The 13,659-nt window shown below is 34.7% G+C and overlaps 1 protein-coding gene across 5 annotated transcripts; it reads right to left on the bottom strand.

Annotated features, from left to right (window-relative positions):
* Positions 1-3,856: 3,856 nt before the first annotated feature.
* LOC18442046 (C2 and GRAM domain-containing protein At1g03370) lies at positions 3,857-13,389 on the bottom strand. Of its 5 annotated transcripts, none has more exons than XR_016056861.1 (9): positions 11,789-13,389; positions 8,988-10,211; positions 8,510-8,692; positions 6,891-7,174; positions 6,703-6,820; positions 5,977-6,238; positions 5,336-5,510; positions 4,856-5,097; positions 3,857-4,391 (listed from the first exon to the last, which is right to left on the bottom strand). XR_016056861.1 is itself a non-coding variant. In XM_088868717.1 (9 exons), the coding sequence occupies exons 1-9, from the start codon at positions 12,135-12,137 to the stop codon at positions 4,203-4,205; spliced, it is 3,057 nt and encodes a 1,018-aa protein (XP_088724843.1). In that variant the 5' UTR covers positions 12,138-13,389; the 3' UTR covers positions 3,857-4,202. The 5 variants fall into 5 exon arrangements, 3 of the variants coding, with proteins under 3 accessions (XP_088724843.1, XP_088724844.1, XP_088724845.1); XM_088868717.1 differs by having other exon boundaries at positions 4,856-5,128; XM_088868718.1 differs by having other exon boundaries at positions 4,856-5,128; positions 12,979-13,279.
* Positions 13,390-13,659: the final 270 nt, after the last annotated feature.

Here is a 13,659-nt window from a genome sequence, read left to right on the forward strand (position 1 = left end):
GTCAAATGTCTCATCGAAATGACTTTTGATCTTGAAGTTCTTGCTCATTTCAATGAGTCTAAATTTGAATATTGAAAATCTGGATGTCAACAATATCTCATTGACTTAAAGAAGATCTAAAGCCAAAAATTCCAATATTTGCTTCGAATCTTCAAGAAAAACCCTGCCGACTTGGGCATAGCAGGATGAAGAGAACACAGTTTTTGTTTGTAAACTGTACTCTTCAATCCAAACATGCTTGGAAATGTCAATAATTTTGGAAAATTTATTCAAAAATTAATTGTATAAAGGGAAAATATCTCTTTAATAGTTTAATCCTTAAAATTACAATCAAAATGCTAGTATCTCGTCCAAACTTTAAAATATCTAGCAGCATCAAGCTTTTTCTAAGCATTTCTTCACACCCCTGCCTCTTATTTCCAAATATTTTTTATTTTCACCTTTCATAACTGCCTAAATAATAAGCCTTATTCCATTTTAACCCTTTGTAACTGCTCCAAACAATAAGCCTCAATACGCCTTATCCCAATTCAACCGTTTCTAAGTTCCCTAACCAATTCCCTAACAAATACGCCTTCTCTCTACCCTACAAACTTAACTTTCTCTCTCTTCAGTTCAAGAAAGGGGTGGCAATGGGTCGGGTCGGGCTAGACCCAAACCCAGAGGCGAATAGATTCGGGTCCAAGTTTTGGACCCAAACCCAACCCGTTGGGTCAAAAATTGAACTCATACTCATACCATTGGATTGGGTCCATTGTCAACCTGACTATGAGCTTCTTTTTCTCTTTTTTTTTTTTTTTGCTCCCTTCTTTTACCATCATATATTTGTATTATTGGCAACAAGGTCACTATTACCCGCTATTAGATTTCAAGCTATGTAAATTACCGTCTATTTGTTAAAGATGACTACTAGTTGTAATTATATATAATATTTAATACACCCAAATGAATAAGACTTAGAATAAAGTATTTTATCTCTAACAATTTAGAGACAAAATACTAAGTAGAAACTACAAAGTAATACAAAATATATAATGAGATATTTATTTTTAATATAAAGTGGTCACAATTAATCTTGACCATTGGATGAGAAATAAGATGGTTGCATTTATTTCATTGACCAGGCTCAAAATTCAAAAAAAATTTTATCAAACTTTGTGACACACCGAGCTATTAAATTTCACACACCGAACTATCAAATTCACATGGAATGGTTGTAAGTAATTGTGAGCGCCCAATACTAAAGATACATGGTCTCATTATATACAATCCCATAAAATAAATTGCCGGACACGGATTCACCATCGAGTCCCCACACAAAGCTACTAAAAGTGAACACGGATTCACCATCGAGTCCCCAGCTTACATGTCCAAGTCACCCGCTCTTATAACTCCAAAATGTTTAATATTAGAGCTTTTCTTTAAGGGCCGTTTGGGTACTTGGAAGCTCTTATAACTCCAAAATGTTTAATATCAGCGCTTTTTTTAGAGTAGTTTGGGTACTTGAAAATCTATTACGCTACAATAGATTACCGTTTGGGTACTTGAAAATCTATTATGACATAATAGATTATAAAGAAATATAGCGTTTATACCGTTTAGATATAGTTAAAGGTAAAAAATCATTTATAAGTTATAGGTAATTTTGATAAATCTTTCGAGTGCGTTTTTTTCTACCTTATCTATCTGATTAAAAAAATCGTTCTCTTGTATGCTCTCTCCCCTTAATAACAATAACTATCTCCCTAATAATATCCCTAACAACCATAACTATCTCCCTAATAATAATAACTAATATAGGTGATTCCGCTCTTTTAAGCTCGTCCCCTCGTACTCTCCATAATAACAACGTCCCCTCATACTCTCCGAAATAATAATAACAATGTCCCCTCATACTCTCCATAATAATAATAACTAGTATAGGTGATCCCTCTCGCTTTTTAAACTCGTCCTGCTCTCTCCCTATTAACAATAACTATCTCCCTAATAACAATAACTAGGTGATTCATTTCTTTTTAAGCTCGTCCTCTCATACTCTCTATAATAACAATAACTATCTCCCTAATAACAATAACTAAATGATTCTTTTTTTTAAGCTCGTCCCCTCATACTCTCTATAATAATAATAACTCATACTTTCCATAATAACAATGTCCTCTCATTCTCTTCGTAATAATAATAACTAGTATAAGTGATCCCTCTTTGTTTTAAGTTTGTCCCCTCCCTTTATACTCTCATGATAATAACTAGTACAAGTGATCTTTCTCCTTTTAAGCTCCTCCCCTTATCTAAAGACATCAGCCGTCATATAAAAACAAAAATAATAAAAATAAAAATCAATAATCAATGATAAATAACATAACACAATCATAATAAAAAATTTCTCACAACATAATCCTCATAAGAGATTACTAAAATCTCAATTGAAATAACATACATCTTGAATCTCCTCCAATACCTCAATATTTTATACTGCAATTTCCAAACCTTCTAGTTTACTAATCAAACTTCTTCTCAAAATTTTATAATGCAATTACCAAACCTTCTAGTTTACTAATCAAACTTCTTCTCAAAATTTTATACTGCAATTACCAAACCTTCTAGTTTACTAATAAAACTTCTTCCTATTTTTTAACTCATAGAGATTTTGAATTTAATATCATAAATTTATTATTTATTTAAAATTATATAGAGAGACATGTGAAAGATTTCTATAAAAAATAAATAAAAATAACGCTTACCATAATAAAATCATGTTATTCCAATCATATTATTCCAATGACTTATCATGTTGAAACCAATGTCATGTTACATGTAATTCCATATAAATGTTAAAGGCATATACAATAAGTAAAAAATGGTATCATGATTACTGTAAAATAGTACAAGTTATTATTAAAAAATCTTTTTAAAATGGTGATGATGTTATTATTAAAAAAAATTTGGAATGGTTTGATGATTTTAATTCCGTATTTTAATAAAATTTTGTAACAAAAAAAAAACAATAATTCTGCATTTTAGTAAAATTTTGTAACAAAAAAAAAAAGAAAAGATATTTTATAAATACTTGTTGATAAATTATTGACATTTTCTATATTTCTTCCCGCCAAACAATAACAATGTATTTCTCATATTGCATCTAATACTACCTAATAACAATCCATTTACAAATAATGTATTATGCAATTATATACTACAACACCAGTAATATATTTCATAGACAATATATTTCCAGATATCCAAACAGGCCTTTAAAGACACCTAAAATGAAACTATAGCATCTCAATCTCACCTTTGGAAGGTCCAGTTTTAGAAACCTCGTCTCTAGGAAAGTGGATACCCTAAGTTCGCGGCATCCACTTTTTAGTTTTAAATATAAAGCAAGTGGATATGGTGGCATCTACCATGACCTGAAATTTGGCCATAGCCCGGGTTATCTGGAAATGGTCCAAGTAAACAGCCCCAACAAAGCGATTGACACCCGGGCTAAAAGATAAAATAAAATAAAATAAAAATGAATATAAAAAACTACAAAAAAGTTATGTTCAAAATATAATTAAACAAATTATATCCAAAATGAGATTACAAAAGCAGTGAAAAATAGATTTAAAAAATCAATTTGTGCTCAAGGGATTCTAAGAATAATACAAAAAAATAGAAAAATATAAAAATAAACAAACAATAGAAAACATTAAAAAGCCTTATTAAAAACAAATTTCTTATTTTTTAGATTTTTAATATTTTTTTAAAATTTGTTTTTAGGTTTAGGTTCTTGGCTTGACCACCGGCCCCGGCCTGTCACCGGTTAGAGGGGCAAAAAATAAAAAACAGAAAAATTCAATAGTGGATCCCATTCTGAAATTAACTCTTCCACAGCTCTCAAATATATTATTTCTTAAAAAATTGATAAAAGAAGCATACAAAGAGACCTTACTTTTTTACTTTTATTACAAAGAGATCACAGTCACTCTTGACAAGGAGAATTGCATGGCTTCTCTTTAACTGTATTGACCAGGAGAATTGCATGGCTTCTCTTTAACTGTATGTGAAGCTTTCGTATTGGGAACCTCAGCCATGCCGTGTAAAACCCATGATCCGTATTGGGAACCTCAGCCATGCCGTGTAAAACCCATGATCCTAACGTTATCGAAGAAGCCAAACTCCAAGACCAAGGTGTTCTCAGCACTCTCCACTGGTTCTTGTTACTTGGATGAGAGGATTTCGGCAAGGTGGAACATGTGCTTTACACGCTGGGTAAGTTTCTCAAATATATTCTTGGTGATCCTCTCTTGAAACATGGTGCGTTTCAGCCATGCAATTCCAACATAAACATGGCAGTTGCAGGTTTCAAGCAGGGTAGCTGAGTCTTCTATTTGATACCTCAAATGGACCTGAACACAATAGACAGAATTCCAATGAAAAAAAGAGAGTAAAGCAATTCATTCACATTCAAACACAAACTAATAGAAATAGTAGAGATGTTTGAATACTCAGAATCGTTCGGCTGAAGCCGAAGTGAATCTCTAATTTTGCACTAGATCATGTGCGAATTGGGGTTTCGGAAGTTTCCGAAAGAAGCGGCAGAAAATGTAGAGCACTAGCTAAAAGCCTAAAACTCGACCAATTCGACCAAATATCCGGTCTGATAGCTCTAACCTACAACATTTCCTTCAAAATTCCAAAAATTTGTATCCCCGCAATGGTGGAAATTCAGGTATATTATGTGCTCAACCTGAAACTAAGCCGAGCCGAAATTTGCACAAACAAAGTAATGAATATGACAAATGTTCCTCTCCCTTTATCTCTCACTAAGGCGACCAATATTGGTCTTTCTCATATACAGCATTATGCGTACCCGGAAATGGTCGCCGAATGGGACATTATGCAGAGTCATGACCTCATCAACAACCCAACCGATACCGTCAGCCATGAGTGACTTTTGTTGTGTGCTGGTTACTTCCTCTCCAAAATTTGAGATATGGCGGTTCAACTTGTAGCTGATATGTCTCTCATAGACCTCAGGCCTAACAGCTTCCCAAGGAGTGGTTGTATAATTTAAGCAGCCCGCTTTATCCATTATCTTTCTGTCCAAATAGCCTCCACCAAACATTTCCATCAGTGAGTTGATCTGTAAATAACTCATTATCAATTGCATTTCATGCAAAACTGCGAAATAGAGCACCAGTTATTTGTGAATTTTATGAAAGAAAATGAGAGAGGGAGGTACAAAGGGGCTACTATTGCATGTCAGATGAAAGTGAGGTGTGTAACAACACATCTCTGCTTTCAGGTTTTGTATAAATCAGAGAGAGATGATTAGAACAGCTGTACTCACTGAAACAGGAAGAGATGCAGAATACGCCTTTGACATATTTGCATCCTCCACACCCAAGAAAGAACCACATTCTTCAGTTGGAGTAATTTTCCCATCAGGACAATGTTGGTCATCTGCTATTTGTGCTTTCATCTCAGGTGTTAAATTTCTTGTTCTCCATAAAGCCATAATGGTCCTGATAGAAAAACCAAGTCACCACATTAGCATTAGCATGGCTTCAACCATGAAAGACCACGAAAGTTAAAAAATAAAAAATACAAAAAAACCACAAAAAAATAGGAATTATGTGTTTAAAGTAAACTTAAACAAAAACATCTAAATGAGGTTCAAAAAGTAATGAAAAAATGGATTTTGAAAAAAAATCAATTTGTGACGGGTACTGTAGAAATAATCCAAAAAGACAGGAAAATGTAAAAGAAGTATTCACGGCCAAAAGCCTTTCCAAACTTTCCCAAATGTTAGAAAACATATTAAAAATAAATTTCTTATTTTTTTTCTTTTTTTATTTATTTATAATTTTTCAAATTCCCTGAGTCTGACAACCCAACTCAAAGATACTCAAGAGGTGGCGAGTCCGAGTTGGCTCCCCCCAGTTTTCCTTCACTTGTTCATATCATGACATTGGTATTTATGGTTTATACCTGCTTGCCACATTGAAAGACACAAATGACTGGAAGTGAAATTTTAACCGGCCTTCCTCATCTTGTGTCTTTGCACCATGCCTAGCATCAAGGCCTCGGCCCTTGTGCAGAGTTATCATCAAAGATGGGCTCCCCACTGATGCTAGAGAAGGGGGTACCACTTGTATATCTTCAATGTCTTCCCAAAGGAAAAAGAACTTGGTTTTATGACCGAACAAGTTTGCATAAAACCCAATTATTCTGGCAGATAAAAAGAGGCGTCCCTGCATCAAAAAGATGGCAGTTGTAAGTTTAGTATGTATTCTCATGGACTGAAAAATGCATGGTAGCTTTTCTTCTCCAATGAGAGAGCAAGGCAGATAAGAGAGGAACTGGTTGCTATAACATGTTTTACAGGTATTAATGGAAATATATAAAATAGAAAGTGTGGTACAAGTCAAAGGGGTATGGAAAACATGGTCCATTCACCAATGTGATAAGAGACATAATGGTGATTTAGAGAGAAGTCGCGCCCACCAGAACAGCACAAGGTCCTTTCATCTGATGATTGAGACTTTGTTTTCCATAGTTTGATTGCAATATAATTTTCAATTATCAAATTTCAAAAGGAACAGGCATGCAATAAGTTGTTTTTGGGGAAATTATCGCATGGTCCGAAAACTCAAGATGTGATTGTTCAATTAAATAGATCCATAGAACTACATGATAGTACAAGTGATAAACTTTCCTGGAGAGGCATCTTGCGCTTTAGGTAACATGAGAAATCATTGATGAGAAACTCTTCTGGGGGCAACCCAAAGAGCTTCTGAAACATAGAATTCCTATGAGGTGACCGCAAATTTATCTGCAAAAATTACCAACATTGATTATGAAAAGAACAGATGAAAATGAGGGCATATGAGTGGATATTTTACCTTCTCTCCAACCTCCTTTTCCATCCTTGCCAAGTACTCTTTGATGATTTCTGCCCCCTTGGTATTGTCCAAGAATATTCTTAAATGCAACTTGGACTGTGAAGCTTGGGCCAGTTTGCCTTCTAGGGGAACCCAAATGTCTGCGAGTTCTGCAGAATTATGTTTTAGAAAATTTATCTCTGCATGTCCAAGAGAAGTGGCCTCGTCAAATGGCCCATCATAATCAAAAACTTCCACATCAAGCATGGAGGGAGGCTCCTCCATTGCATCAAACTCGAATATTTCTGCAGTGTTAATAAGAATCCCCGATGTCTTATTGAATATTTCTCGAAACAGATCTCGAGACTAATAATATCAAAAAGGCATATTGACGCCATCTATATGCATTTCACCAAAAGCATGCTAATGATTGTGAATACATGAAACACTTTTAAAAAGTTATATTGTGATATGCTGGAGTAGACTGAAGGCAAGAAAGTCCATTGAAGAGTAAAGGTATTTCGGATACATAGATCACATGGTACAATAAAAATAGTTGAATTTTTTTGAGTTCTAAAAGAATAAAACAGTTATCAGAAACCATAGTTTCATCGTGGTGAGTGACTGATAATTCGTGTTAAAGAAAATATGAGGAACTCTCATCATATTTCAAAAGAATATGCTGTTTTGGTTGTTTAAGGGAGATAATTGACAAAAATAGATTGTTCAAAAAATTCTTAACAGAAGTGAATGCTGTATAAAGGGATCGGTAGAACCTATTACTATTGCAGATGCTTCAATAGTTTGTAGAGATAATGCAAAGGACACGCAGCATCATATTCACCACACTTGTAATATATATGAATAAAAAACGTAATATATATGAATCAGAAACTTCAAAGAAAGTTTCCTAGAATGGATGCAAGAATCTAATTTGAAACTGTAGGGGCTGTTGGTTGTATGCCTATTCAATAGTAAGTTGTATATGTTCTTAGCAATGTTATAAAATTCGCTTTGCTTCGGCCGAAGAGGCCGAAGCCTTCGGATTTTGGGCATAAACCAAAGAGAAGAGAAGCCAGGCGCTGCTGCTTCGGTCAGATTCAGGCTGCTTCGGGTCTGCTTCAGACATGATTCGGGTCTTCTTCAGGTCTGCTTTGGCCAGCAAAGAAATAGCTATATAAAAGTTTTTATTTATTTATTTATTTTTCATTATTTGTATATATTTTATATATAAATATCTAATTTATATATACTAAATTAAAAAAAAGGTCTGAAGTCTTCCCCGAATCAGCCAAAGCACCGAATTGCTTCATTTTTCTCCCCAAACCAAAGAAGACTCCGAAACGAATCTGACAACATTGATTCTTTTAGTGTTAATCATGAACAAAGGAAAAGTGTTAACCATGAACAGAGGAAAGACCTTTTTTTTTGGATCTTAGTAATTTCTAAATAAACGGGGATAGGAAATGGGAGCTAACCATGACTAGGATGGAGCACAATAACTAGGGCCCAAAACATTCCTTTTAAATTCTACCTAGAAATGGCTCCCAAATATGAAAAGTGGCCCAGACAAACTGGAAATCCACCTAAAAGCCAACAATCTATACTAGATACATAGATATCAGAATTCAAAATTTTACCATTCCATTGTGGGTCCTTGGTCTGAAGTTTAATTGAACTTGTTCGAGCTTTACCATCGCATGTGAATACAACATAGGGGTCTGAAAGCCCAGTTGCCCCAACAGATGCTAAATTGCTTCCTTCCAGTAAAGCCACTGTCAGCAACCACCCATCACCTTGTGCTTTGATCCCATTATCACTGCCTATGATTCAGAGAAATGAATAAAATGTTTCCCAAGATAGAACATTTCATTTAAAAAAATCCAAGAAACAAATCTTGCATAATGATAGTCCATCACTTTAAAGAAACTCTAGAAAAGAGTGAAAAGAGAGCACATGTCACAGAGAGAGAGAGAGAGAGAGAGAGAGAGAGATGAGGTTGTTACTTACAAAATTTAGGTTTTTACTCCATAAGGCAAAACTAAAAATACAGAAAAATATTACCTCTTTGTCATAGAAACCAAATGGCCTAACACTTATAATGGAGAAAAATAGTACCTCTTCGTAATCTAGCCTGCACAAAATGTGACACCATTTCCAGAACTCGCTCAACTTGAAGAACCAAAAGGCCAGCTGTGAGTAACTCGCCAAACGAATCAGGTAAATCTAAACCAGTGAACTCAAGGCCTTGAATTGTGCTGGGCCCAGCCAGGATAATATGACAAAGAAAATACAACCCCATGAAAATAGTTGTAACTACAGTGAAATTCCAAAAGTATTCGACGGGCAACTTCCAATCTGACTGTTGATCCATCTGAACTGATGCCAGAACCAGCTCCTTGTCCAAATCCACTTCTCTCGAATCCACTGCCTTGACCTTCTTGGCTAGAAAATCTGTAAACTGGTCATAACTTTCCTTGAGTCCAGCACGAGTACCTCCTTCAATTATTCCTTTCAGCATAACACTCTGTAAGAAATTTAAATGCCATGATATAACCAGGAGCGAGGTCTCTTCTCCAGAAGATAATTCGGGCCCTCGCATTACTTTATAGAGCAATTCGACCTGGAAAGAACTCCCATAAGGAACATCAGGTACACTCACACTATTGAAGATAGCAAAGGATTTTCCACTGGCTTTAAGATAGGTTTGCTCCTCAGTTGCTCTCACAGATTTAACCAATTTGGTAGCTGGTTTTTTATATTGGAGAGTTCTCTTTAAAGTTTCTCCATCATTGTCCCATTTCCAAGGTCCCTCTCTAAGATCGGTTATGCCTTGAAGTTCTATGAATTCTCTGGAAAACTGGGAATTGGGTGCAAAAAGAATAGAGTTGAGATCATTGGGTTTTACTTTATATGCCTGATTGATGAGTACTCCTCCAGGTAGATTATCAGGAAGTTCATTTTGCTGATCTCTTGACTGTAGAATGCTAAGAGCTTCTTCAAATGTAGAGTCTAAGGATGAACCTTCATCTAACTCTCTTGCATCGTCTGATATTGTGCTGCTACAATCTAACGAATCCATGTTTTTTGTTGTAGGTGCATTTGAATTGTCATTCTTGCTGAGAAACCTCTTAACCAAACGGCCAGCAAGAGCTTGGAAAGAAGGCTTTTCTTCAGCCAAATCATCTAATCCTGTCTTAGAAGGTTTAGTGGGCGCTAATTTATGCTCTACAGATGAGTGCGCACTATCAGACAACTTTAAAAAATCAGAGGGAAGTGGATGGATGGCACTGGGATTGTTGTTGGGCCTCCCATACAATGATATAATGAGAAGAATTTCTCCTGAGTTAATATCCAAGAACCCATTCAGAAAGGGATATATTAAATAGGAGAAATTCATTGAAGTGTAAAATGTGTCTCGACAACGAAAGATAAATGTGGGAGAACGATCGAGTGAAATAGCAACAGGAATTTTTTTTTATTTAGTCTAGATCTCGCTGGCAGGTTCCATTTTCTTAGCTTTCTTGCTCTTTTAAATTAAGTTAAAAATATGTAAAATTAACACTAATGTTTTATTTGTGAAATTCTTGCATTCATCCAGTGTATATTTAGTAATCTAGTCAGAAACTTTAACATCCTCTTCAAAGGATGTAAAAAAATACCCCATCCCTTTTGATGCTTCTCATTTCCATACATCTATGGAAATGACCTATGCTGCAATCATGATACATACGCTCAATTTCCTATTGTAACCCACCTTTCTCTAAGATTATCTGTAAACCTAATTTATCTACTTGTGCATAACATTACTACTCTTTTTTTTTGACAAGACATAATATTACTACTCTTAATAAGAAATAGTCCGCTCTAAAATTTTCAGGGGTCGTATCACTTCAGAGCTGTGTTAGCATGATGTCTCTTGCCTATACTTGAACTGAATGCATGACCTTCTTTTAATGGGTGAAACGAATAGATCACAGACAATGTTTGGTCATAGATGTCTTATGAGCCTGAAACTCTATCACTATAAGTATTTGTACATTTTCTATAACGTGTTTCTTCTTCTTCTTTCCTTTTTTTTTTTCCATCCAATCTCTACTTAAGGTTCTTCCCAAACTATCACAATTGCCTTTTTCCAGTAGCTCCTGTATTATCAGTTAAAAGCATGAGGATCACTTAGTTTTCTTGAAAAAATAGTTTGAAGGTATGGACAGCCAATTAAATATGCAGCTAAGCTTCCACAAAAATGAAAGGGACTCTGACTAAGATTTGTTCAAGATGAAGGTATGTCAAAGATGCTCTTTTGAATCTCTACATACACCTGAAATCACAATTCTAAGAATTAAAAAACTAATTGAAAAAAATTGTCACTAAACTTCCATCAAGATCCATGGTACTCTAGTTGAGCATTGTTCAAGCTAAAAGATACATCAAAAAACATGTTGCACAGGCAGGACATATGATACAAGGCAGGGTTTGAAACCACCAAAACCTAAAAATCTGTTTACATCAAGGTCTTCATGTTCAATTTCGAAGCCCAAGAAAAAAAGAAAAAATAAAAAACTTCCATTTAGCCACACATCATGCAACCTTAGTGAAACATACATAGCTTCATTCATCCAAATCTACATAAATTTCAAACAATAAGAAAAACAGTTAAATTTCAGCATTGGAATCCTGAGATGTTTACTTGACATCTCTTAGCCTGTGTTTGATGTTTCTGAGTTTCTTTATAATTCTTTTTTAGTAGTGAAATTTTCAATGATGATAAAAAAAAAAAGAAAAGAGTAACACCTAGAAAACAAAGCAACCCATTATTGAAAGTCACATGTATTGATCAACTCTATTATGATACATGCATGCATGATAGCATACATATACATACATCATGTTTGTGATGTGTATCATAATGTGCATACCACAATCCTTGATCTTGGACTTGTTGCTTCTCTGGTGTAGTTTAAACCAGGTTGGTGGCAAGGTCTGGTTGTCTGCCTCAAACACCCTCCAGACAGGAATTCTAGCCTCACCTGTAAACTCACCATCGAAGAATCCATCCTTGTCCAAAACACATATACTCAGTTCATCATCCAAATCTTCGACTTGGAAAACAAACTCCTCATTCCAAATGGGTTTCAGAATAATGTTCACAAGCCTAGTTCTAAATATATACTTCCCAATCTGTAGCTTAACATACGCATCAGCACGCCCATTGAAATCATATGTTAATGAATTCCTTGTTTCCAAAACATGAACATAAAGCCTCATTCTCCAACAAAAAAAAAAAACTTCAAACTTGAAAATGCAAATGAGAACTTGGATTATACATTTCAAATTATTTTTCACTTGTCCTGTTGCAAATTTGTAATTAAAAAAACCAGGTGCAATCTAGAAGAAGCTAGAGAACATGGTCATAATTCCTAAACCAAGTTGAATGCTAGAAAACTTTTGATGCATCAAGAAAAGAAAACAGTACAGAATTAATCTCAAAAATCAGATTTACAAAATAGAACAAGAAGGGCTGTGAATTGGATATGAAAAGGATAAGTATTCTTTCATGGCACATATATCAGCAAGCAAATTTTAAAAAACCTGAAAGAAATTCAAATTTCGAACATTCAATTCAAAACTGAAAGAGAAAACTCACTTAAATATCAATACATGACTAATATCAATAAACTATTAACAAAACCATAAATAAAAGGATTGATATCTCAAAACCAAATCTCAAACTGCAATCACTACAGTATAAAAACTTGGAATGATGGCTCGAAAATTCTTGAAATAGGACTGTTGTTTCGAATCAAATATACCCAAAAAGTAAATCACATTGGGCATATATCAAAAACCCAACTCCAAACTAAAATGATATCAGACTGGTTCCTATACTTAAAAGAGTTTTGAGGCAGTGAAAAACACCAGAAGAAAAATGACCGAAAAAAAATGGAAAATAGAGGAAAATTTCAGGTACCCACGTTACGAATGAACACAAGTAACAGAAAAATAGAGAAATTACATGAAATTTTACCCAACTCAGAAAATAAACTCTGGTTCTAAGGTTTCAGATTTGAATGCCATTTTCAGTTGAGAAGAAGACCAGTTAAAGAACCTGAAGCAGGGAGGAGCACAACGCAGTGAAACGTGGACGTCTAAGAAGAAGCCACGTTGAAATGACAAAAAGCCATCTGGTGAGAAGGTAGTTTGTCTGTAAGCCCACGCAGGCAGCCCGTACTTAAGTGTGGGATCTCTCATTTTCTCAAAATGTCTGCAAATTTCGAGACACACCCATTTTCTCTCTCTTATTTTCATAAAATCTCTGCAAATTTCGAGACACCCATTTTCTCTCTCTAGATTCTCTCTCTGATTAAAATGAAATTTAGTCCTCGTTTCCCCATTTGAGAAGTGCCCCATCTCTAGTTTTGTGTTCTTTATGTAGATTCCAAAGTGCATTTCCTTCATTAAAATGAAGGTTAAAGTGCGTGGTTTCCAAACTTCAAAACTTTTTTCTTACCTCTACCCTCTACTGGTTTCCAAAATTTCAGATTTAAAAAACTTTTCGAGGTCTTCTGATTTGAAAAACTTTTCGAGGTCTTCTAAGTTCTACCTAAGGGAGTAGATATACAGTATATTCCTGCTACAACAGGACATACACGCATAAAAAGAACTTGAAAGAAACTAGAAATAGAATATTACGTACGGACCACATGGTCGATTACAAAACGAGGACACGTTATTCTCAATTTACGGGTGGCACCCCTTCCCAATTTTTATTTTTTTATTTTTTATTATT

This window comes from Amborella trichopoda, chromosome 6 (genome assembly GCF_054954075.1).
Source record: "Amborella trichopoda isolate Santa Cruz 75 chromosome 6, AtrichopodaSantaCruz75HAP2 v2.0, whole genome shotgun sequence".
In the NCBI taxonomy this organism is placed as follows: Eukaryota; Viridiplantae; Streptophyta; class Magnoliopsida; order Amborellales; family Amborellaceae; genus Amborella; species Amborella trichopoda.